Source organism: Mesocricetus auratus, unplaced genomic scaffold, assembly GCF_017639785.1.
Source record: "Mesocricetus auratus isolate SY011 unplaced genomic scaffold, BCM_Maur_2.0 Super-Scaffold_100008, whole genome shotgun sequence".
Classification (NCBI taxonomy): Eukaryota; Metazoa; Chordata; class Mammalia; order Rodentia; family Cricetidae; genus Mesocricetus; species Mesocricetus auratus.
In genome coordinates this window covers 72,461,467-72,486,911 of record NW_024429192.1, presented here as the reverse complement: position 1 = coordinate 72,486,911, position 25,445 = coordinate 72,461,467, and the positions used below count along the sequence as shown (strand labels likewise).

Genomic DNA, 25,445 nt, shown 5'->3' with positions numbered 1-25,445 from the left:
TACTCAACTTGGCTTTAGTGATCCAAAGCACCCAACAAATACTGAGAAACAAGTGCTCAAGACCTGTTAATAGTTATGAGTTCCTGGTGTGAAAAGAGACTACATCTGAGGTCTGCCTGTAATGGGGCCACTGAAGGCCAGGGGATGGGGGAGGGTTCAGGAGGTACCCAGTCACCCAGAGCACCAATTTGTGACCCTACTACTAACAGCTGCCAGCACAGTCACAGTTGGTAGGTACTCTATGTGGAACAACCACACGGTATTCAACAGCACTGGCGAATGGTAATACAGTGACACAATTTAATGAGTCTAAGAATTTTTGTAATTCTTTTTACAAGTCTGGTGCCATAAACATTCAAATTATCTCTCTTAAAAAGCACGTGTACAACATCAAAAGAATTAAGATGAAATATAAACCTCTCTTACAATTTTTGTGCACATTAACCAAATCACATAAACCACAGATAAATGTTCAAGTTTAACAATATAATGAAAAAACATTTAGATTCTGAATAAAATCTTCCTTCAACATTTATTTTTTAAACTTACCATTATTCTTAATATCTATGCAGTTTGGGATACAATACCAAAAAGGTACCAACAGTACAAAGCAGATACAAAGCAATTAAGAACCTTCTGGAGTGTTCTTCAGGAATAAATGGCACAAAAAGGGCAACAAGCTTTAGGTAAACCTGGTGCAACCCTAGAGACTCTGGATCCCACTGTTGCTGATCCATCACGTCAAGCTGGACACAGTCTGAGAAGTCACACTGTTTACCCCTCAACATGTCTCATCTGGGTCATGGGGACCATATTTCAAACACCAGCACAATTTTAAAGCACAAATGCTTTAAAAATGTGTAAGCAAAAGAATTGCTCAGATTTTCAAAACCAATACATTTACAAAAATATTTCCCTTAAATGTGGGACTGCTCCAAAACACTGATTTACAAATATAAAAGAATTATCAAGGACCCCAAAGCATATGCATATATGAATGTGCATTAACATACCGTTACCACACTATATAAGTCACCAAAGTTCAAATGTAATTATTCATATTAATGTGAGTGTTAATGGTAAGCAGATGAAAGTCTCCTCTAAGTGGTCTGAATACTATGCAGCATGCAGCGTGGGGGATGGGCCTCTGTGATTCCTCAGACACAGCTAATGGTCACCTCCACCCCACTGCACTGCCTGATGCACAGGAGCAGGGACGGCAGAGTGAGCACACATGCACCACACTGCTCCTTACTGAGAGGCCTCAACCCTGGGCACAACTCTCACCAGTCTCTCTTGGAGTGTTGGGCAGGTGTCTTCTTCACACAAAGTAAAGAAGCAGCATGTTCTCACCAGTGTTCTGCTTATATTCTAAGACATGGAAAAAAACCACCACCTGACAGCTGCCTATGTATGTACAAAACTACTCAGTGTCACCAGTGTATCTTTATTAGAAATGTGAGAAGATCCAAAGCAATGAGTGTGACCACACATGACAGCTACCAGTTGCCACAGTTACCCTGGCTCTATTGTTCTCTGGTGTGTCATTTGCCGTGCACATAGTGAAGCTGCACTAATTGTGGAATAGTGACTCTAGGATGCAGAGTGGTTTCAACATCAATCTTCCCTCACAGTACCAGAGAGGGGAAGTGCAGAGAGCTCAGGCCCCTAGATGATGAGGCTATGGTTTCCTTATTTAGAAGATTTCAGATTAATCTGATAATGTAATGTGAATACCTCCTTTAGAAATACGAAGAAACAAGTAGGAAAACTATCAATGCTTAAAAAAAGAAGAGAAAAGAAAACTCACTATTAGTGCATCAATAAAAGTAGATTCTTCATCTTTTAATGCTGGGTGGGCTTCATGTGTGGAAGTGAAAAGCAGGTACTTAGAGCAAGAATCACGATATGGTTTCTGAGGAGTCAGTCACCCTTTTTAGCCAGGTAAGGGGGGGTGTCATTCTGAACCTGGTAGCAGACACCAAGGGTACTACTGAACAGCCCCTCCCTCCCACAGCTCTAGGGTACACAGGCAGAAGGCCCTTTTCAGAGGGAACCAGAACTTCCAACCTGGCATGTTTGGGAGTTGTCATCAACATCTGACTACTTAACACCTGTAATATTGAGAGGGCTACGTCAGAATCATTTGCTGCTCAGAGGGTGAAGGGAGAACCTTTCTTTTTCTTTTTGGTTTTTTGAGGAGGGCCTATGTAGTCCCAGCTGGCTTCCAATTCGGTGATCCATCTGCCTCTGCCTTCTGAGTGAGGGGATTAAAGGTGTACAACACCAGGTCTGGCTGAAAAGGATCGTTCTAAGTCATCTTACATAACCAGACATGTGGGGCAGTGCAGGGGTGAGTGGGGAGGAGTGGAGTGAGGTCCATGAACATTTTTGCCTAAAGCACAAATTTTAAACTGACTGTGATTGTATCTGTCCACTTAAGACACACCGATCCAGAGGAAATCAACACTGAATCATATTATCGGTGTAAAGATAAAGATGTACATTTATTTCCATGAGTTACAAGTGCATTTTGTTCATACTAGCAGGCAGTCTTTATAGAACCCATTCTCTGTTGCTGTCAAAAATTATGTGGGGGGGGGGGAAGACAGCTGAGAAATGAAAAGCTAACACTAGAATTATATCTCCTAAATCATCTTCTGGAGAGCAGTCTCTGTGGAATACAACTCAGAGGTCACAATAGATTTTGCTCAATCATAGGATGTGACACTTGGACAGTGATCTCTGCACAGAAAGCCTTAACAGTCATGCAAGGGCACAGTAAGTATTGAACAAGGCAAACTTCTCATCAGAGAGCAGTGAAGGGGTCAGGAGGCACTGTACTGGGATAACACCATCAACTCCACAGCACACAGCGCAGGAACAAAATAAATGAGGAAATAGGAGAGAGCTCGAACACAGTTACTGCTAGCCTTTTATGACATTAACTCAGCAGTACCAGAAACACCTCAATACTTGGCAACAGAAAAGAGCTTCATGATGAGAGCTCATGAAGGCTTTATTACAAGTCATTATACCGCTGAAAAGTGAGCTTGAGATGCCGACATGCTTTAGGAGAAGAACTGTACACTTTCTCATTTAAAGACGCAGTGTTCCTCTTAGCTAAACCCCAAGGCAGTGAATGTAGTTACAAAATCAGCCTTCTGTGTGAAATAGCTCAAGGCATATATGGAACTCCACCCTGAACATCTAGGTCAGCTTGTTCTCTACTTCACCAGAAACTTCTACAGCTCAGTGCTTGTACATCTTGCAGCAAATGACAAGCAGAACTGTTATTTTAAATCTCTGGCTAGGGATAGCATGTGCTACACCTCCATTACAAGAGAAGTAACTTTAGGAAACCTGCAGAATCACACTGCTGGTGCAATGCTTCTTAGAACAGTGACCCAATGTTTTACAAGCCGGGAAAATAGTACATACCTTAAATATGGGACTAACATGAGACACAGAAAAATGTCCCCAAACGACTCCCGTGAAAGAAGAGCCTGTCCCTGAAGCCTGTAACAACATCCAGGGATGTCCACAAGCTCCTGCTCTGGGTAGACAGTTACTAGTCAACAGATGAAGTGCAAATTGGGAACTGTCACTGACTTAAAAGTGCCTTATGTAATAGCATTACTCACTGTACAGCGAGATGCCAGTGACTGGGGCCAGTTTGGAAAGACTCGGCTCTGGTGAGGCTGCATGGTTCAGCAGGATGACATGTAAAAAGGGTTCTGGGAGGGAGGGACCACTGCATCTTTCAAACCAGAAAGCAGTTAGTGACTAAACAATGGCAGGCAGGAAGTGCACCGAAGTGCACACTGCTGCAGGACACTGGTGCCAGAAGACATCTCTGGATGAAGGGATTCTGTGAAAGTATAAAAGCCACTACTACCAGAAGCTGCCCCTCCAAGCAGCTCAAAGGAGTCAGAGTGGGTAAGCTGAGACGGGCTGGAGACAGGACCAGGGGTCAAGAACTGGGAAGAACACCGACATCTGAGCGCGTCCAGTCCTCTGAGCCCTTGTCCTGTAAAAAAAAAAAAAAAAAAAAGACAAACTCAGGAGTAAGGATTGAGCCATGTCACAATAAAGGCAGCAACAGTACAACATGGCAAAGTAAAGATGTAATGGGACTAAAGTACGGTAAAAAGGTCACTGTACTCTCACACACGTGTGACATAGGCCTTGGAGGTCCGTCCGAGCTCTGCCCCCACTTCACAGCCATCTTTCTCAGACAATTTTTAAGAGCTAAGTTGGTGGGGTATGGCGGTTTGAATGAAAATGCCCCGCCATGACGGTGGCATTACTGGAGGTGTGGCCTTGTTGGAGGAAGTGTATCACTGGGAGTGGGTTTTAAGGGTTCAGAAGTTCAAGCCAGGCCCAGTGGTTCACTGTCTCTTCCTTTAACCCTAGCACTTGGGAGGCAGAGGCAGGTAGGTCTCTGAGATTGATGTCACCCTGGTCTACAGAGTGATTTCCAGCATAGCGAGGGCTATACAGAGAAACCCTGTTCCAGTGCCTCCCCCCAAAAAAGTCAGGGTGGTAAGGATGAGTGCCAACTATGTACAAGGTAATAGGCTGACAGGTTAACCAGACCTAAAATGTTTCTATCTTCCAGTAAACCAAAGGGAGCTAAGGCTAAATGCTCTTGTGTGTGTGTGTGTGTGTGTGTGTGTGTGTTTGGGGGGGGGAGGTTCTAGACAGGGTTTCTCTGTGGCTTTGGAGGTTGTCCTGGATCTAGCTCTTGTAGGCTAGTCTCAAACTCACAGATATCTGTCTGCCTCTGCCTCCCGAGTGCTGGGATTAAAGGTGTGTGCTACCACTACCTGGCAAGGCTAATAATGCTCTTAGTAATCCATCTACCTGAGAAAACTCAGAAATAGGTAGAGAGGAAGAAAGGATTACTTCTATATTCACAGTAGGGACTCAGGTCTGGATGAAAATGAGGTACTGACTGCATCCCTTCAGATCACCACTGGAAATGTCCATACGCAAAATGCAATCAAACACCCTGACCTTTCAGGACTACTCAGGCCACTACATGGACATCAGAAAGTGAGCCTCAGGCAGCAAGTAGTTTTTCTGTTTTACTTTTTCATGTATGTATGTCCCCAATGTCTCCGTGTCTCTCAGCACTCCCTGTCCTCAGCTTGTCTGAGTTCCACAGGCTAAGCTCAGGGACCAGTGAGGAGTATGACCACATGCAGAATGACCCCAAGAGGATTGATTTGTCTGTCAGTTAGCAAACACTTCAGTGCTACCTTCTGGATAACAGGGAGGGAGAACCCTGGAACTGGAGTTGTGACCACATGGGTGCTAGAACTCAAACCCAAGTCCTCTGAAGAGTAGCCACTGGCCTCAACTATTGACCCATTCCTCCAGCCCCTTATTTTCATTTTAAAAAATAAATTAAAAGTCACTCTAGATAACAATTTCTCCTTGAAATGTATGAAATAAATAAGCTGGGTTAATAGGTAGATGGAGGAAGATACAGACTGATAAAAGGAGAAAAATAAGTACAGCCAAATGTTAACGGCATCTGGTGGTGGGATAGGAGTACCTACTTCAAAAAAATTGTTTTTAATTTTTTAAAATAGCTGAATTGTCATTAAAAGATCACTGGGAAAATGTCACGCTTTAGAAATATATGGAATAACTGTGGGTCTCCAGCATTAAACTGCTATAACTGGCTTCCTGTTAACAGCATCTTCTTGGTTGTCTGTCTGTCTGTAGTGTCTACGGTCATGACTCTTTGCCAAAGGCTAACATCAGCCTGTTCCATGCTGCTTCTGTAAATCCTTTTCCCCAGCAGCCACTTCAGATCTATTCAGAACGCTTTAGCCTAGGCACACACAGACCCTTCTGAGGGGTCAGTCTGAATTTCCCCTCCCGGAGAAAGCTTTTCCCGGCTTCCCTTTGCCACACTCCATGTGTGAACCAACAACACTGGCTTCCGGCACAGTGACATCTGCAGACCTGGTCCATCAGGGGACTCCAGCATAAGCACTGTCTAATCAGGGGAGACACATGGAGAACTCTAACACTGTGGGTTACTGTGACTGTGCTGGTGTGCTGTGAATCTGCCTAAGAACAAAAAGGACAACTGTAAGATGATCAGAGTGGCCCCTTGAGGACAGACAGGAGCCATGTAAATCTGAATGTAAGTTGACACTGCGGTGGTGGTATGATGGGGTGAGTGGGAAGGAACATGACTCCTAAAGAGTGAGTAAACTTTCAAAAAGATTTTTACTTCCAATTTCAAGTGGACTATCTTGAGTTATAACACAGAAGCTAGAGGGACTGCTACCCTGAATATACACCACTTAACAACAGGCCCTTCCTCTCTGAAAGCAGCGGGACCTGGCACTCATGCTTCCTAGCCAGCACAAGAATTGCTATGTACTGCACGTCCTACACTCCAGCCCCCAACTGAATCCTTCAAAATATGAAGCTACAACACGAAGTCTATTTCCTTGAGACTGTTTAGAACTCTTTCTCTCTCTCCTTCCTTTCCTGGCTGTCTCCTGTATAGTCTCCATCACCCTCCCCACACACTCACTGTCTTCCTAGTTTGTGTAATTCTCCTCTCAGTGTTTGTCCTGAATGCTTCCATATCTGTTTCATTCAGTTACACTGTTTAGTGAATAAAATTTTATCTTTTCAAATCTTTATTTTTAAAACGTTTTTATTAGTATATATTAATTATACATAGTGGTTTCACTGACATTTTCATACATGTATAATGTATTTTGAGCATATTCACCCATTATCCTCTTACCCCCTTTTCCTCTCCCATTAATTTCCTCTTATCAAGTCTTAGGAGTGTAGCTTGGTGGTATAGCACTTGCTTAGCATGCATGAGGCCTTGGATTCAATCCCTAACATCACAACCAACCAACAACCAGCAACCAACCAACCAGCTGACCAACCAACTACACAGTCCCAAGGCCACAAAAGTTATACAATAGAAATTCTGAACATTTAAAATGTCACATATAATAAAATAAGGGCTTTGGGAGTAAATACCTCAAAGCTGGTTCCTCCCAAGTTATTTTCTCCTATGTGACCCCCACCCCCAATACACATCACCGTCACAGTAAGAGCTGCCACTTTATTTCATGTCCTCATAATCTGTGAAAGATGAAGTCTAATTTCTTCATTTCACACCAGGAAGCAATCAGAACAAAAGCTCTATCAATCAAAGAGGGACAACACTGAATTCCTTTTTCTTTCTAAAGATGTTTTTAACTTGTACCACCTCTCCCTTGTTAGGGGGTTAACTGTACAGTTAAAGTTCTAGATACCTGACCAATTTAAGATCTGTATCCTGGCTGGAATCTAGCAGTCTCTTCAAAAATGAGTTCTTTGAGCTTCTCTTTAGGTAAGTCATCCAATTCCATGTCAAACTTGAATGGTGCTTCAGCAATGGGCTTTAAGACAAAACAGAATTATTTATTAGTCACCTACTAGTCAAGGCAGTGATGTACTGATTTATAACACAACTCTGGCTTACATTCTAAACTTACACAGCAGGACCAATGCCTCACAAAACCTAAAAACCCCAGGACTTAGGGTGCAGCAAAGTGGTGGCATGTGTGAAGCTCTGCACAGTACAGAAACACAAACAGAGGGGACATGACTATGGTTATGGTGAGAATTTCTTCAACTTAACACATTTCTTGGAATGATTTTCAAATGTTTTAAGATACCAAATATCTCAGTAACAGAAAGAGGTTGTTGCATGATTATATAATCAAAACCATAAAACTAGCCAGAGGTTAGCCTGGGGAATTCAGTGAGAACTTGTCAGAGTAAAAACAGAGCTGGGGAAGTAGAGCACTTGAGACCTGGGTTCAATGCCTAGTAGCAAAAAAAAAAAAAAAAAAAAAAAAAAACAACAACAACAACAAACAAACAAAAAACAAACAAACATTAAACTGAGATAAATACATTTGAATTACATAAATCATGATGCTGATATTTATTATCTGAAGGAACATTATAAGCTATTAAAAATGAAGCTACAAGGGAGGTTAGTATTGTATAGAAATACCCATGTCTGCATATAAGTCAATCCTACTTTACTTAAAAATTAGATATAGGGGTGCCGGAGAGATTGTTCAGAGGTTAAGAGTACTAGTTTATCTTCCAGAGGACTAGGGTTCAATTTCAAGTACCCACATGGCAACTCTGGTTCAGGGGATCTATCACCCTCACACAGGCATACATGTAGGCAAAACACCAACACACATAAGAAAGAAATTATTTTTAAAAATTAGACATAGAAAAATTTAAAACTGGGAGGAAATGCTCTTCACCCTCACTTGAAAACTTTTTGACAGTTTCACTTTGTGTGTAGTATAATATATAGCCCAGTTTGCTTTACATGTATCATTTCTTGCCACAGCCTCCTGATTGCTTTGATTATAGGTGACATCTGTCATGTATCTCAAGTTGGCCTCACATTTGCTTATGAAGCCTTGCATTTCTCATCTTCCCATTTCCGGAGCACTGGGATCACATAGCATGCACTATCACCATGCTATTTTATGCACAGCTTGGGAAGGACACCAGAACTGCATGCATGACAGGTGAGAAAAAGATCAAGTAAACAATATCCTAGTATACCATATTTTTTGACTTCTTAAAAAAAATTAACTGGAAGCTGGGCATTGGTGGTACACACCTTTAAACCCAGCACTTGGGAGGCAGAGGCAGGCGGATCTCTGAGTTTGAGGCTAGCCTGGTCTTCAAAGTAAGTACCAAGACAGGCAGGGCTACACAGAGAAATCCTGTCTCAAACAAATGAATGAATGAATGAATGAAACATCTTGTGTGTATGTGGGTGAGAACATGTGTACCAAAGCACGAGCATGGAAGACTGAGGCGAACTCTCATCCCACCATGTGGTCCTGGGGACTGAGTAAGCTCTCAGGTTTGACAAGTGCATTTACCCACTGAACCATCTTGCTGGCCCCATTTTTTTCCCAAGACAGAGTTACTCTCTGTAGCCCTGGCTGTTCTTGAACTCAGAACTCAGCCTACCTGACTCCCAAGTGTTGGGGCTGAAGGTGTGTGCCACCACTGCCCAGCTCATGTTTTGATTTTAAATGTCTAAAACTAAAATATCACAAGACTAAGGTAGACAATGACACAAGCTGTCAATTAGTATATATCTAGGCTTCCTCATCTCATGTAGTACCCAATCCCTATACATGACTCAAACACTGTATTGTATTTTGGTCATGTGAGCAAAAGACCAACTGTCTCTGGAGGACACTGAGTGTACAGGACCACATAAAATATCCCATGCATGTCATGCACTGCCTCAGTTTGTTAAGGAGAACACCAGCCCCTTAGGAAACAAATACCCTGTGCAAGGGACTGAGATCTCTGAATTTCCAATGAGTTGTCATCAACTACACTGTAGGTGTTCGGCAAGTTGCCAAGTGCTTGAAGGGTGGTCTTAGATGTGGATGGGAACACCATCTTCATCTTGTGTGGAGACATGAACAGGAGTGGCCTCCATAGACTTATATGTGTGAATGCCTGGCTCACAGGGAGTGGCAAATTAGGAAGTATCACTGTGGAGGTAGCTTTTGAGCTACACCCAGAGTGGAACACAGTTCACTCCTCACTGCCTGCAGACCAAGATGTAGAACTCTCCCTTCCTTTTCTAGCACCATGTCTGCATGCCAGCATGTCCAGCCATGATGATAATGGACTAAACCTCTGTTTCTTTACCGCAGTAAAGTGCTAAGACATCTTGATTTCTATACTCTTTCATTTTTATCAGCTTTTAGCTATGATGTCTTTCTTTTACATTTTAATGTGAACTCTACTTGCTTTTTCCTACTTTAAAAGTGCTTTTTGTCTGTCGTCTCTAGGGAATGGCATATTGTTAAGAGACATGAGCTCATGACTCTACCTGCTGCCTCAACTGAAGGCTGTCTACCTCCCCCTCAGGGTGATGTGCATACAACATTGTTCTCTTTCTGTTGTGGTAGTATAGGCTTACGCTTGAATACTTGGTCCTTAGTGGAACTGTTTGGGAAGAATTAGGGGGTGTGACCTTATTGGAGGAGATGTGTCAGAGGAAAGGCTGTGAGGTTTCAGAAGACTATGATTCTGAGGTACCTCCCTCTGCTTTGTCGCTGTGTCTCAAGATGGGAGCTCTCACCTACTGCTCCAGTGTCATGTGTGCCTGTTGCCATGCCCCTGCCATGATGGCCATGGACCCTAACCCTCAGGAACTATAATCATTTATAAGCTGAGTAACATTAGTCTTGTACCCAAGTCCCTCTTGCAACGCTCCACAGTGGTGCAGCTGCCCTCTTTGTGCCCGCACTGCTCTGCCTGCTGTGTCGTACAGTACTCATTCTCAAGGAGGTGGGTATGCCATTATGTTCCTCAGGAAAATCGTGACAAGGGCATGGCTGGAGCTTCTACTGACTACTGAACATCTCTGATGCAACAACCAGGAGGGTGCACTCTTACCTCATCACTTGGGTCATAATACTGCTCCAGGTATGGGTGGGCCAGAGCCTGTTCAACTTCAATCCTCTTGTGAGGGTTAAATGTCAACATTTTATCCAGTAAGTCCAGAGCTACAAAGAGAAAGGATTTTGCAGTGGTGAGAAGCAGGACTCATTACCAAATGTTTTACATCTCCTATGGAGCTGTCTTCAAGACAGTGGGCCATCACTGTTAAAGCCTCTCTTTAAAACCGTATGTATTTGAGTGTGTCACATGCATGTTGTACACTATGTGAGTGCACTGTCCACAGAGGTCAGAAGAGCAGGTTGAATCCACCTGAGCCTGGAGTTACAGATGGCTGTGAGCTGCCATGTGGGCCCAGGAACTTGAGCCTATGTTCTTTGGGAAGAGCAGCTGGTGTTCTTAACTACTTAGGTAACCCTCCAGTAGTCTTACTGCAAATCTTTTGCAACTATGTGAATGTAAGTGCTAACCACATGGCAATCACAGATGCCAATGCTCAAAAAGGGGGAATGGACAGCCAAAGGAGAAAAGTGAAGACTAGTGTTCAACCCCAGGTTTGCTTACTAAATATTGACATTTCTCTATTACACAGCTTTGTAAAGTACAGAGTTGGGATATGGTTCAGAAAGTGCTTGCTCTACAAACACAGGAACTGAGTTCAGATCTCCAGCATTCACATAAAAAAGTCCATGGGATTATCAGTGCAAGGAAGCAGAGTCAAAAAGATCCCAGAGGCTTGCTGGTCAGTCATTCTAGATGAATGGGTGAGCTATAGGTACTGTGAAGTGGAAAGTGATTCAGGAAGATACCCAACAAAGACCTCCGGTCTCCACAGGCATATAAATAAGCAAGGACGCCCATACAGTCATGTGCACAGACTTCCATATACTATATTCACATACCCCAATAAGGTAGAAAGCAAATGAAGACACCTGACACACGAAAATTCATGCATATGCAAAAAGTATTTCTCTTAGAATCACTCCAAAGTCATTCCCTCCCCTCAAAAATACAAAAAATATTTTGATCAATCCATTGTTCACTCTTCCCAACACTTCTCTTTTCTACTCTATAAAACCTACTTACTGACACACATGTAGTATGAGTGTGAGGCATGCATGTAGCATGGCCAACTTACCAGGGGACACACCCTTGAACCATCCACTCCAGAGTATTGATCAGATTGGTCTCATACAGGTCTTAAAAGTAGTGAACACAACTGCCCATCATGTCCAAAAGCTACTGTTTTGCATTACATCTTCCTGACATCTGGCTCTTTCAAGACCTTTCCTGAGCTTTGGGGGATGTCCCATTTCAGAAAAAGCATTCTATAGTCACTTATCTCTGTACTCTGTAGTTCTTAGCCTCAATCTCCATGCACTACAAAGTGCCTTTGATGAGGGTCTGGGCTGGACTATAGCCTATGAACATATGGACTGATTATTTAGAAGGCAGTTAGATACTCTACTGGGTTAGCAATATGGCATCAGGTTCTCCCCTAGGATCTATGAGCTCTCTAGCCCTTGATTCTTGACTGGATTTACAGTACACCAGGCACACAGTTCCTTCCCATTGATGAGGTCTTAAATCTAACCAGATAGCTGTGGGTTACCCCTTCCCCAAGACATTTGTGCCACCACACACCAATGGATTTACCCTTCAAAAGTTGTTTTTGTAGTTCACAACCTGGTAACCCTGTTAGTGCCTTTCCTCCCCTGGCAGCCTCCTTAACACCTTATGCTATGAAAGCTGGCCAACACTGGAAGGAAGTACGGTGCCTTTCACAGGCTCTGGCATTTGAATACTTGATCCCCAGTTGGTGGTGCTGTTGGGGGGGGGCACTCAGAAGGTGTGGCCTTGCTGGAGGAACTGTCACTGGAGGCAGTCTTTTGAGAGTTTAAAGTCTATTTCATGTTTACCCTCTCTGTTTCCTACATGCAGTCTGAGATGCGAGTCCTCAGCTTCCTGTTTCTGAGGTGGTGCCTGCTGCCTCAATGGAGTCTTAACTTTCTGGAACCATAACTCAAATATAAACCCTTTCTTCTTTAAGTTGCCTTGGTCATGGTGTTTTACCACAGCAACAGAAATGTAAGTAACAAAAGTTTTTCTTCCTCTTATGTCCTTTTCAATTATCCATGTTATTTCCCTGCTCCTGCTTTACCCTTCTCACTTAACTGTCCACTACCTGTTACTCTTCTTTCTCCATCCACACCCCTCTTTTGAAAAAATATATTTATTTTATGTGTATGGCTGTTTTGCAGGCATTTATGGTTTACTACCTACTCCTCCAGGTCTCTTTGTACTTACTTTCCTGGCCTTCACAGGTTCTCCAAACCGCACACAGGAATCTAAATGTTTCAAAGTGTGCCACGTGTCACCACTTTGCTGCTGTTAGTATTCTCACTCTTAGTTTGTACACCAAATAGGTGTATTTATTTTCTTCCTGTACTTCTGGGTTATGCTTATTTTTTTTTCTTCAGTTTTAGGTATTCCAGTATGATGGTATTCTTGGTTATCAACTTGATTATCTGAACTAATGCCTGGGTATACCTGTCTGTGAAAGGATTTTTCTTTTCTTAAAAAAAAAAAATTGTGTGTAGTGTTCCGCCTACATGTATGCTTGCATGCCAGAAGAGGACACCAGCTCTCATTACAGATGGTTGTGAAGCACCATGTGGTTGCTGGGAACTGAATTCAGGACCTCTGGAAGGGCAGTCAGTATGCTTAACCTCTGAGCCATCTCTAGTCTGGGTCATACCTTCCAGTTGCAGCCTATATGAAGGACATAGAAGAAGAAAGCCTGCAATTACCAACATAGTCCATGAATATGGTTTAAGTGCATGTGCAGGGGAAAGTGGTTGAAAGTGATTTGGGAAGGAAGAGAAGGGGGATGTGGGGACCTAACAACCAAGCCCAAGAAAATCATGTTTGTCAGCCATCACAGGGGGGAAAAAAGGCCTCCATGGTCACAGAAAAAAGTTTTATTTTTAAACTTAATTTTTTAGACCCTGTCTGATCTAGATTCTGTTCTTAGACATGATGTTTTATTATAGTAACAGAAAAGTTACTATAAAGACCTTTTCTTCAACTTAAACTCTAAACTTCAAGGTATGAAATGGATAAGACATCATCTCTGGATCTTCATTTATAGACCATCAAATACTACTGAAAATTCCAAGGCTTAAGTCAGTCTAAAAACCTATAACCAGTAAATAATACAGCTTTTTAGAGAATGTGATACTAAAACAATGCAAAACCCCTTGGCAATAGATGTGGGCAATCTATTTAATAAAGCCTCTATTCTTACAGTGATTTCTTAAAGTTATTTGCAGATGCCAACACCATCCTTACCCGTCTGCAAACTGGCTTGTGCAAGTGCCCCTTAGGACAGTATGTATGTGTGGTCAAGAACTCAGGCACCCCAATCAAAGCCTAAACACTAAAAACTTGTTATACCTAAGTGTTCACAAGAGCATGAGATACGTATTGATCCCTGTCATCCGTAGTGGGGTAAGACCCACCTGACTTCTTTCCTGATCCTCATTTCTAAGAGCCTTACAATTCTCCCCTAAGGTTTTCCTTGAGAGGCAATTGAAAATAATTTGGTTGGATACGATGGCACTTGTCTACAAATCCAGCATTTAGGAGGCTGAGGCAGGAGGATTATGAATTTGAAATCAATCTGGGCTAGATACACAAACTTTCTCAAAAAAACCAACAGAATAAAGCCAAACTTTCTGTCATAACCAAGTTGTCTGCCTAGTTACTACAGACTGCTTAGAAAGTCTGGGAGATTAAAACCGAATTTTAACGGTATTATTCGTAAGCCTGTAGGGTGCTTCTAGTCAGTTCAAACTTGTTGGCTTTCATGAAGGAAGCTCTTCAAGGCAAACAGATAATTTGCAGCTAAAGCATTTCTAAGTCATACCCATTGGTTTCTTCCAGTTAAAGTCCAGGTCCTTAAACCAAGTAAAATTTTCCAAAAGATGATACCTTTCCTATCTTAAAGTATCTAAATCTCAGGCTCTTTTGCCATAAGCATGATTTCTGCATTATTCACAGCTATTAAAGGACAAAAGGAGAGAAATGTGCAGCAGCTGGCAAGTGCTGCGATCACAATCAGAAAGCTCATCTCCCCACACCAGAGATCAGGTCACTACTCAGATAGCACGAGCTGCAGCTGCCTGCGTGTATTCTTTCTTCCAGCTAAGATTCTATCTGACGAGGATTGCTGTTACAGCCTCACAACCCCACATCTTCTAGTACTTTCAAAGGTTATACATATGTAGCCAACTGATTCCCATTCTTTTGCCCTTCCTATCCTTGTCCTAGTCACATCCTGGACAGGCTGACTAGTTCTCCAGGTCTATCTTACCTATTTAGTTAAATTCTCATCTTGGATCAATACTGCAACTTCAACTTGAGTTTTTGGGCAGGACTGGAGCAAACAATCTAATTTTAAAATTTGCCACAGTAACAGTGCTCCTCACACCTTCTGACCTTAGAACCCCTTTATAACCATTAAAGCTTACCGAAGATATGCTACTTTGAGAGCGGATGCACAAGAACCAAGTTCAAAGACAGCAATACTTTAAAGCAAACTTATTCCAAATGAAGTTTCAACTACCTTACCTAGCACCATGTGCGGTAATTATTATTTCTGCAAGTCACCTTGGAGAATTCTAAACCAAGACTCCTCTGAAGAAAAAAACCTGCAGCATTATTACTCAAACAACCATGTATAAAAAACTCTCCACTTACGGCTCCCACCCCCATCCAAGGGTTTCTCTGTGTAGCCCTGGCTGTCCTGGAACTCACTCTGTAGACCAGGTTGGTAGGAGATCCACCTGCCACTGCCTCCTGAGTGCTGGGATTAAAGGCATGAGCCACCATCACCACCTGACATTCAATTTAATTCTTAATCAAGACTAAACAATTTAATACTATATTCAGCCTCAATGTTGGCAGACCAAAAGGTGAGTGCTTAGAATTGTTGGAACAAAAGATCCAAGACAAGCTGGGTGTTGGTGGCACATACTTTTAATCCATCCCAGCACTTGGGAGGCAGAGGCAGGCGGATCTCTGTGAGTTCAAGGCCAGCCTGGTTTACAGAGTGAGTTCCAGGACAGCCTCCAAAACAATACAGAGAAACCCTGTCTCGAAAAACAAAAAGAACCAAGACAAAACTGCCCAACTTCACACCACAGAGACTCAACCTATGTATATTCTGCTCTATTTCCCACAGCCTTTACCAAATAACAAGTTAAACTCTTACATCTGCTATTTTGATAAGCTGATAAGGAAATAAGAGTTATTATTGACTGTTCAGCACTCATATATGTGAAGAGGGGTACTTTCCCTTGTATTTAATCCCTCCTTTTCTATGAATTACCATTACTTATTCCCTGGTATCACTTATTCATTTTCTTATGTCATTTTCATACAAATCAGGGCTATTAGCTCCCTGCAGGTAGGTTCTTACTGTTGATTTTATGTTCAGGGTTATAGCAGCCAGGGTGGTACAGAATATATTAACAATTTCTCTGGGGTTAACCTTAACAACCCATAGCAGTTGCTCCTATTAATGGGAGGGTTGTACTTCTTATCTCTTGTACTAGTTGACAGTGTACTTTAATTTGACCCACTAACATAACACACAGTGGTTAGACCTAGTGTCTAAAATGTTCTTGCTACCAGAAGCCTAGTCTAGTCTACCATAGTGAGGAGAAACAACTACAAGAAAGAGCACCGGGGCTGGAGAGATGGTTCAGTGGTTAAGAAGCACTGACTGCTCTTCCAGAGACCCGGGTTCAAGTCCCAGCACCCACATGGCAGCTAACAACTGCATGTAACTGCAAAACCTGACACCCTCACACAGACCTACATTCAGGCAAAAAACACCAATGCAAATAAAATGAAAAAAAAGAAAGCAAGAAAGAAAGCAAGAAAGAAAGCAAGAAAGCAAGAAAGAAAGAAAGAAAGAAAGAAAGAAAGAAAGAAAGAAAGAAAGAAAGAAAGAGCACTAATAGCAAGATGTAGTGAGGCTGCTCTGGACCACTCCACTGGAGGGGAGCCTGGAACCTCCCCGCCTAGCTGAACCAGTCAAATGAACAAATACCTGGTTATTATTCCACGTCCCAAGTTTTGAAGTGGCTTGTCCAACAGTTAAAACAGTAAATGCAACTCATGTGAGCTTCAATGTCCATTATGAGGCCAGATAAGGATGTTTATAGGTAATTCCTCCAAGAGAACACTATGCACACATTTATAAAGCTACTGATTAAGATCTTTGAAATACATAAATGAGTTTTAGTCATGGGATCTTAGATCCAGAGTTATAAACACTACTATTATGAATTTTCACATGATTCTATGATGTAAATGATATTACCAGTCCTGCTCTAGAAACGAGAGAATGGAGGTCTAGAAATTCTAGGTAGTTTCAAGTTAAGTGTCTGGGTTGTAGAAGCCTGTGCTCTAGCTGCACATTACTCTACCTCCCTCAAAGCTGGCAATGCCCATTTCTATGCCTTCCACACTTGTACTGTCACCTAACCCTAACCTTCTACATTAACTTCCTGATTTTCTTCTTGTTAGACATGGTTTTCCCAGGCTCTCCTCAGAATTGTTATGTAGCTCCAACTGGTCTTAGTGTGATTCTTCTGCTTCAGCCTCCAGTTCTGGTGTTATAGTTGGATACTACACTACATCACTCGTTTAATTTCCTGGGCTTTTTCTTTTTCTTTTCTTTTTGTTGTTTTATTTTTGGAGACAGGATTTCTCGGTGTAGTCCTGGCTGTCCTGGAACTCACTTGAGGCCAGACTGGTATTAAACTCAAAGATCTGCCTGCTTCTACCTCCCGAGTGCTGGGATTAAACGCGTGCACCACCACCTACCTACCTAATTTCCTGGGTTTTAATGGCATCAATTCTGTATGACTTTAAAGATCCAAGTAATGTGATAAAAACCAAAAGCATCTAGAGGAGGAATGAATAAGGGAACAAAGGGTGATGGTATCTTAAGCACAAAGTTTTCTCATGTGTGAGCCTCTCAAAGAGAGCAGATCTGGAAACAGGTTACCACGCTCAGCAGATGAGACACTCAAGCCAACCTAAATGAACTGTGTTATGGCAAGCTTTAGCAAGTAATGGTGTGTCCAGCCAAGCCTGACCACCTAAGTTTGATCCTGGAACCCTTGTGGTGGAGAGTACCAATTCTTGCACATTATCTGACTTCTACATGTAAAAAACAATGTTAAAAAAAGGTAATGTGTCATATGTTAAAAAAAGGTAATGTGTCATATGGGTTAAGTTCTAATTTTTAACATGATTTTAACAACATGATTCTACATATATGATTTTGTTACACCCATAGTTAAACACTAAAAGCTAATTTGTAATTAGGCTGGGTGGCTGTAAATGTAACTCCAGAAATTGATTTGAGGGAAGAGGATTACTTTGAGTTCAAGGCCAGCCTGAACTATACAGAAAGACCCTGTCATAAACACAATCTCAAAAGTTATTTTGAGATTGTCATTATTCATTATCGACGATAACATACTACACAATATCAGAGATGAAAAGAGTTTCTCCTATAACCAAAGGAAATTATAAACAAACATTTCTGCACTCAACTTGGACCCATACATGTTGCTGGGTTGGGGAGACAGCACCATAGTAGAGTGTTTGCCTGGAAATCTTGAGGGCCTGATTCCAGTCCCCAGAATGCATGAAAGAATGGGAGGATAAGCAGGCCCCAGGTAAATGACACCTGTTTTCTCTTGTCTTATAAGACCTCCTCTGGCACCCCTCCCCCTGCCCAATGTTTAAAATATATGGTAGGGAGGGAGGGAGAGAATAAGAACAAAAAAAAAAAAAAAAAAAAAAGGAAAATCTAAACTCCCAGCAGACGACTACTATATAAAGTCATTAAAGATAAGTTACTTCTATGTACTAACATGAAGAATAAACACATTTCTATTAACAATTGACATTTAAGAAAATAATGTTGGAAATAAATTTCACCTTTTAAAAATACTCCTACAATTTAAAAACTATTAAGAATTTATAACAGTGTACAATTTTTTTTTTTTTTTGGTTTTTCGAGACAGGGTTTCTCTGTATTGTTTTGGAGGCTGTCTGGAACTCGCTCTGTAGACCAGGCAGGCCTCGAACTCACAGAGATCCGCCTGCCTCTGCCTCCCAAGTGCTGGGATTAAAGGTGTGCGCCACCACCGCCCGGCCAATTTTTTAAAAGTATACATTTTAGGTAAAATGTGTATGTACGCTTTTAGCCATGAAGACACAAAGACAAGCAGTATTGTTGTGCTAGCAACCGTCTCTTTGGCCTGTTCAGATCCTTTCCTCTACTTGTTTGCGCGCGTGTGCGTGTGCGTGCGTGTGCACACCAAGAAATAGAGAGAGAGGAGAGACAGGAGAAAGAGAGCACACTCTAGTAGATTCGAGTAGTTCTGACAATGTCAACATCACTTGGTAAAGAGACTGATGAAAGAACTATCAGGTTCTTTACATGAGCCATCCAATCTTACCTGGTGAAACATCTTTCCGGCCTAGCACATTTTTTTTTTCCTACCTCACTCAGCCTAATCTATATAATCCTTCAGAGGCATGCCCTAAGCCTTGAGACTTTGGTGATTCTGGATCCTCTTATGTTGACATTCAATGCTAACCATTGCACTGAAGGACCCTGAGTGGACAGAACCTTCTGGAAAGTGGAACTAACACAATGGGCGGTGACAAAGAACAGTGTGAAGAGAAAGACTCAACCACCAAAGATACAGATTTTTAGTTTCTGGATCCTGTTTTGTCTGACTCCCGCCTGTCCCTGACCCTCCCACTTATGTTATCCACCCTCTCTCTGCTTGTGTATCTCAGTTTGAGTCAACATTCTGCACTGGTCCGGCCTAGCACATTTTAAATAAAGAACTGCCCAATGGTTGCAAGTTAATTTGCTGAGTTTTCAGGTTGGAACCTAATAATTTAGTCAATACCTAAAGCTAAGCTTAAGAAAAAAAAATCAATAAAGAAAGATTTACCTTTAGAGTCAGCATTTGGGAACAGCCTATTCCACGGCACCTTATTTTTGTGCGGGAGAGAAAGCAAGTAGTTTCTAGCTTTTAAATTTATTATACAATTCAGATCTTCCTGTGATGGAGATCCAAGAATACCTATCAGACAAAATATTTGCTGTTAATTGTCAAGAACAAATTATTATGCATATCAGCTACAACACAGAAGGGACTCCACATATAATGTGATATTATCACTGACTGGTAATGGCCAATTTTTACAAAAAGATCTTTAAAATTTTTAAATTAAAGAAGATGATAACAACTCCCCCACCTTAATCTATAGTGAGTCTGAACATACCCAGGATGTGATTCAGCTGGTCAAGGTAGTGCTTCCCTGGGAAGATAGGCCTGTTGGAGAGCATCTCTGCCAGGATGCAGCCCACAGACCAAATATCAATGGACTTGGTATAGCCCTGTGACAGGAAGGGACAAGAGACAGTAATAGAATGTGGTATGGACAACGACACAGTGAGGTCTTCTTATATGAGAGTCTAAGTATCTCTTTTGAGACCCCCTTTTAGGAATACATGCACGCAAAATGAAAAACAGTAATTTGGCTTTCTTAAGAGTTGTTGCTAGAGGGTGGTGGCACACACCTTTGACCCCAGCACTTGGGAGAGTAAGAGAAACATTTCGGAGTTTGATGAAAAGAAAATTTCACAAACTATTTTCCCTCCAATTACTCTGCAGTGTTCTGGAATGACCCAGAAATTGCTCATGAGCATCAACCCACCATCAGCACAAATAGCCTTGCCTTCTGATATGCTCAAGTTAGCATTGTTTCTATGTATGCACATTAAAGACATGACATAAAAGCCAAGCCCTGAGACAGTGCTACATTCCTCCCAGATACATGGGTTAGAGCAGGTCATATGTTGCTTAGAGCCAGAGTGACTAGTTCACACCACTGCCTGTAATTCCAGCTCCTAAGGATGTAACAACAACAAAACCAAAAAGCCTACCAGAAAACAACAAACCCAAATGGAAGCTCAACGTCTTGAGAAGCCTTCAATTTTGTTAACTGTCTTATAATTCTAACAAGGAATTCATGCTTCATAAAACCCCGGGCTGGCCTTAAACTTGAGGCAACTCTCCTACCTTTGCTCCGGAGTGTTGGGATTATGTCTGCCTGCTTTGCCCAGCTCCCAATTCCTGGTGTTTGAGAGAAGATCTCTCTTTGTAGCCTGGGCTGTCCTAGAACTTGCTATGCAGAATCACAGAGATCTGCTTGCCCCACCTCCTGAATGCCAGGATCAAAGGTATGCACTACATATTACCATGATCCAGATTGTTGGGTTTTAGTTTTCGAGACAGGGTTTCTCTGTGTAGCACTGGCTGTCCTAGAACTTGCTTTGGAGACCAGAGTGACTTTTAACTAACACAGTTCAGCCTGCCTCTACCTCCTGAGTGTTGGGATTAAAAACCAGGTTTTGTTAGAAGAGTTTAGATGACTTGGATCACTCTTCATAAAAATCTAGTGAAGAGGAGGAAGGATTTCATTTTGAAACATGTCTAACCTGTAATTTCAAGAGTCTATAGTGGTTTCTAGTTTTTCCTCACCCAGTGCCTTAGGACTACAGACAAGGGTGGACACAGACATTTATGGTCACCATGACTTAAGATGGTAAACTCTAAGACCCAAAAGTTCAATTCTGAGAAAGACTAAGATAGCACTCTGGCTGTGGCCAGATATACCAGACTGAAGGATGGAGACCAAAGTTTACAGCTATTGTTTCTTTTTCTTACCTTGGAATTCAGCATAATTTCTGGAGCTCTGTACCAACGTGTGGCTACGTACTCTGTCAAGAACCCTGTGTGATCATGATCCGGATCTGCAACACGGGCAAGGCCAAAGTCACAGATCTAAGGGGGAAAAATGTGGACACCTTCTTAGGGATACTAAGAAGCTAATATCAAAACACTATGAAAATAAAAAAGCCAATAGCAATACCAAAGATTACAAGCGTATGCTACCAATACTATGTCTGACACCTTTTTAGTCCAAGCTCATTATTCTAAAGTGATGACAGATCATATGTTGGAGGTAAGAAAACAGGCACAATATGACAATCATGTTTGGATTTCACCACCATCAGCTATTGAGTGCACAGCACTCACCTGGGTGATTTGAGAAAACTACCTTAATGGGGCTGGAGAGATGCGCGTTTCAACAGTGAAAAAAGCATGGACTTCTCTTACAAAGGACCCAAGTGGTAACTAATATCCACATTGAGTGACTCACAATTGCCTATAAATTCCAAGGGATCTGACACTCTCTTCTGGCCTTCTTGGGCACCAACATACTACAATGTACAGACACAAACACATAAATAAAATTAAACCTTAAAAACCAAACTGTTAGGGGTAAAAACACTAAACCCATGTAGAGCTCTTTACCTCTTCATGTCATTGTGGCTCGAAGAATCACTGATGGTTTGCTCCTTAATCTATCTGCCCTGTTCTATTTCTCAGACTCCTATTTCTGGCCCGTTTTCCATTTAGTCTAGAATTTTTTTTTTGTTTTTATTACCAAAAATTCTTCTTACTTCCCTAATTTTCACATAGCCAATTCTGACAGTTTTAAAGCTTTCATGTACTGGAGATAAACCATTTGTTCTGAAGTTCATTCATGTATTATATATGTGTGTGTAGTGGTCAGGAGGACAACTTTTAGAAGTTGACTCTCTCCTTCTATCATGTGGGTCCCAGGTAGTAAACTCAGGTCATCTGGCTTTATCTCTGTCATGCACCACTGCTATGTGTGGCACCCAGCTTCTCACATTCTGAATCCTAGGACTCTCACCATCTAGCTGTCTTAAAACTGTGATGCTACTTGGGTCAGCTGCTTTACAGACTCCAGTGTATTTGAAATACTTAGGTCAATTATACATGTAAATAAAAATAATCTCTGGTCTCCATGAAACCAATGCAAGAGACGGGTTAAGAGATAGTACACAGTATACTAGAAGGCCATTTGGAAGACAGATCAATATGGAGGCTTCACTGTCCTAAGTTAGCTAAAAATGAAGGTCAAGCACTTAAGTTCAACAGTAAAAGACTGGTTAATGATATCAGAAAACCTACAGGAGAAAAGGTAGATGTTTTGTGGACCTTTTTTTTTGTGTGTGTGTGGCATTTTAAAATTTATTAGAACTCTAAATCAGTACATTTTAATGAAAATACTTGGACAAAAATTCTGCAATAGAATTGAGACCCAATAAAACAACTTTACTGAGAGAAAGAGAAACCAAAAAACCAAGGGCTTACATTTTGGCCATAAAAGTAAGACAACAAAGGAAGAATAAGTGTAAAAGATACAGGACATAGTTTTTTGGACCTCAATCTGTTTAGAAATCCCAGAGGGTCATTGAGAAAGACAGGCAAAGACCCCTGCCACTGCACAAGTATCTTCCTCCAGCTCACTGTGCAGGCCGGCAGCAGAGCAGCACCTCTGCTCTCAAAGAGCTGCACACTTGTTCTGCAGACTGTCACTGTGTCATCAAAAGAAGTGGGCAGAGCACCCTCTTCTTCACTAACTCTCCTGAGGCTACTTCCCATGTGGGTTCTCATGCAGGGGAGAGTGAGGAACGAATCATCCTCTCCAGCCTCTCCACTTGGTTACAAACCTTCATCATGAGCCTGAGCCTCCTTTGAAAGACAGCTTGCTTACCAATGAAGTTACAACCCTGATGGACACATGCTATCAAAACACTCTGCCAGTAAGATACATTTCTAGTCCAGCTAAGACTATAAATTTTAGTTATTTTTATTATTACGTGTTTGAATGTAGATGTGCCAGTGCCACAGCATGTGTACAGAGGTCAGAAGATAACTTTTAGGAGTTGGTCATCTCCTTCCACTATTCAATACAGGGATCAAATTCAGATTGTCAGGCTTGGGTAGTACCTTTACCCACCTGAGCCATTTCACCAGGCCCCCAATTACCACTTGAGGAAGAATACAATTAAGTTCTAAATTCTATTTGATTGCTCTTGAGGCTTTCATTGTTCCTATTCTATTTATTTCCTTAAGCATCTTTTCTACCACTAGGTGTAGTGGAAACATGCCTTTATTCCTAGCACTCAGGAGGCAGATCTCTGTGAGTTCAAAGTCAGCCCAGTCTACACAGCAATCAATTCCTTTAGAGTTAATAGTATGAAGGGTTTCTAGTAAGACTCAAATGAAAAAAATAAATAAGTGATTTTTTTCCATGTCTGAAGGAAAGTACTCTTAGCCACCACTCTCTACTGTAGACTACGACCAATCCATTTCATTTCTGCTGATTTAAGCTTTTCAGCATGTGTGACTCACAGGGTTTCTCTTTTGTAGAGTTAACTATTCATCTTATGATTCACCTTTAAGCAAAGCTCACCACTCAGTACAGCCACAAAATATTCTTTCTCTCCTTTCTCCTAACCCCCTCCTTTCTTTCGAGACAGGGTTTCTCTGTGTAGCCCTGGCTATCCTTGAACTCAGAGAGATCTGCCTGCTTCTGCTTCTTGAGTGCTGGAATTAAAGGTATGTGCCACCATGTCTGGCCACAAACTTTTTTCTTAGTATCATAATACTGAAGACTAACCAAATCAAAGCAAAAACAAACAACAACAACAACAAAACAAACAGCAACAAAAATCCCACCACCACAAACAAAACCCAAACACATCTTATTTCTCTGGTCCAACAGAACCTGCTCATTCTTGGAGGGCTGATATGGACAGTATGTGCCTCTTTGCATTTGAATACTATTTTCTGTAACCAGATGCAGCATACACTATCAACTATATATTGTTGGGTTTCCATCTCTCAGTTTTCCACTTTCAGGGGCAGACGTTCATCCTCTTGGATTGGCATACCTAACAGAGCTTTACACAGAAATGTTCATTTAACTGAAAACTCAAGAAATTATTATTCCTACACATCTACATATACTTTTAAAGTTTTTTTTTTACTGAGATATAATTCACATAGTTAAAGTATACAATGCTATAGTTTTTAATATTACAGTCACAGGGTTATGTAACCTTAGAACAATCAGTAACATAAAAAAACTTTAACAAATCAATACTGTTTCCCCTAATGCTATCAACTATAAGCCCACTGTATAGATCTACCACATTTTATTCACAATTAGCTAGACAGTTGGATTATTTACATTTTTGTGATACAAAGAATCAAAAAACAACACGCATAAAATAAGTAAGCACACACATGCACATTAAGAGCTACTAACTTGCTACAGTGGCTACTATCTCTGGAAAGGAAGAATGGATTAAAGGAACAAGACTGATACTGTGTATTTGTATTTTTGATATAAAATATTTATGTTCCTTGTAGTTTTGAATAAAAAAAACCAATATCTCAAGCACAAGTTGTTTTTAAAACTATGTGCCATTCTCAAAGTAAAAGACTCCGCTGACCTTGAGATCGCAAGTGGTGTTCAGCAGGAGGTTAGAAGGCTTGAGGTCACGATGCAGAACATTAGCTGAATGGATGTATTTTAATCCTCTCAGGATCTGATACAGAAAATAGCAGATGTGGTCATTGCTGAGGTGTTGTGTCTTCAAGAGCTTGTAAAGATCTGTCTCCATGAGGTCCTGTACTATATATCTGTTTGATAGGTTAAGGTAAAACATGCAACAGTTGGTTATACTTAGCAAAGCACAACAAATTTAACTTCACGTAGTCTTTTTCCCAGCAGTTTCTGATACAGCAAAGCCATCAATGGAAGGGAGAAACTGAAGAGAACATGACCATCTATGTGGCTTCTTGTGGGTCTAGACTGAGACTTGAAACAGAATACTGGCCAATCTTGAAGTCTCACCTCCCTTGTTTTCCAAAATTGTCCATAAT

At 41.5% G+C, this 25,445-nt stretch overlaps 1 protein-coding gene across 2 annotated transcripts in view; it reads right to left on the bottom strand.

The window, feature by feature from the left end:
- Nucleotides 1-286: 286 nt before the first annotated feature.
- The window catches only part of Mapk1 (mitogen-activated protein kinase 1), a 62,728-nt gene continuing 37,569 nt past the window's right edge, over nt 287-25,445 (bottom strand). Inside the window, exons 3-9 of one of the 2 annotated variants that reach the window (XM_021231503.2) lie at nt 25,013-25,202; nt 21,342-21,458; nt 19,894-20,008; nt 19,560-19,691; nt 10,501-10,610; nt 7,313-7,433; nt 287-4,030 (exon numbers count right to left, since the gene is read on the bottom strand). In XM_021231503.2, the coding sequence (XP_021087162.1) occupies nt 7,317-7,433; nt 10,501-10,610; nt 19,560-19,691; nt 19,894-20,008; nt 21,342-21,458; nt 25,013-25,202 (781 nt within the window). In that variant the 3' untranslated portion in view covers nt 287-4,030; nt 7,313-7,316. Of the gene's footprint in view, nt 4,031-7,307; nt 7,434-10,500; nt 10,611-19,559; nt 19,692-19,893; nt 20,009-21,341; nt 21,459-25,012; nt 25,203-25,445 lie in introns of both variants that reach the window. The other variant, XM_005077568.4, reaches the window with a different exon arrangement.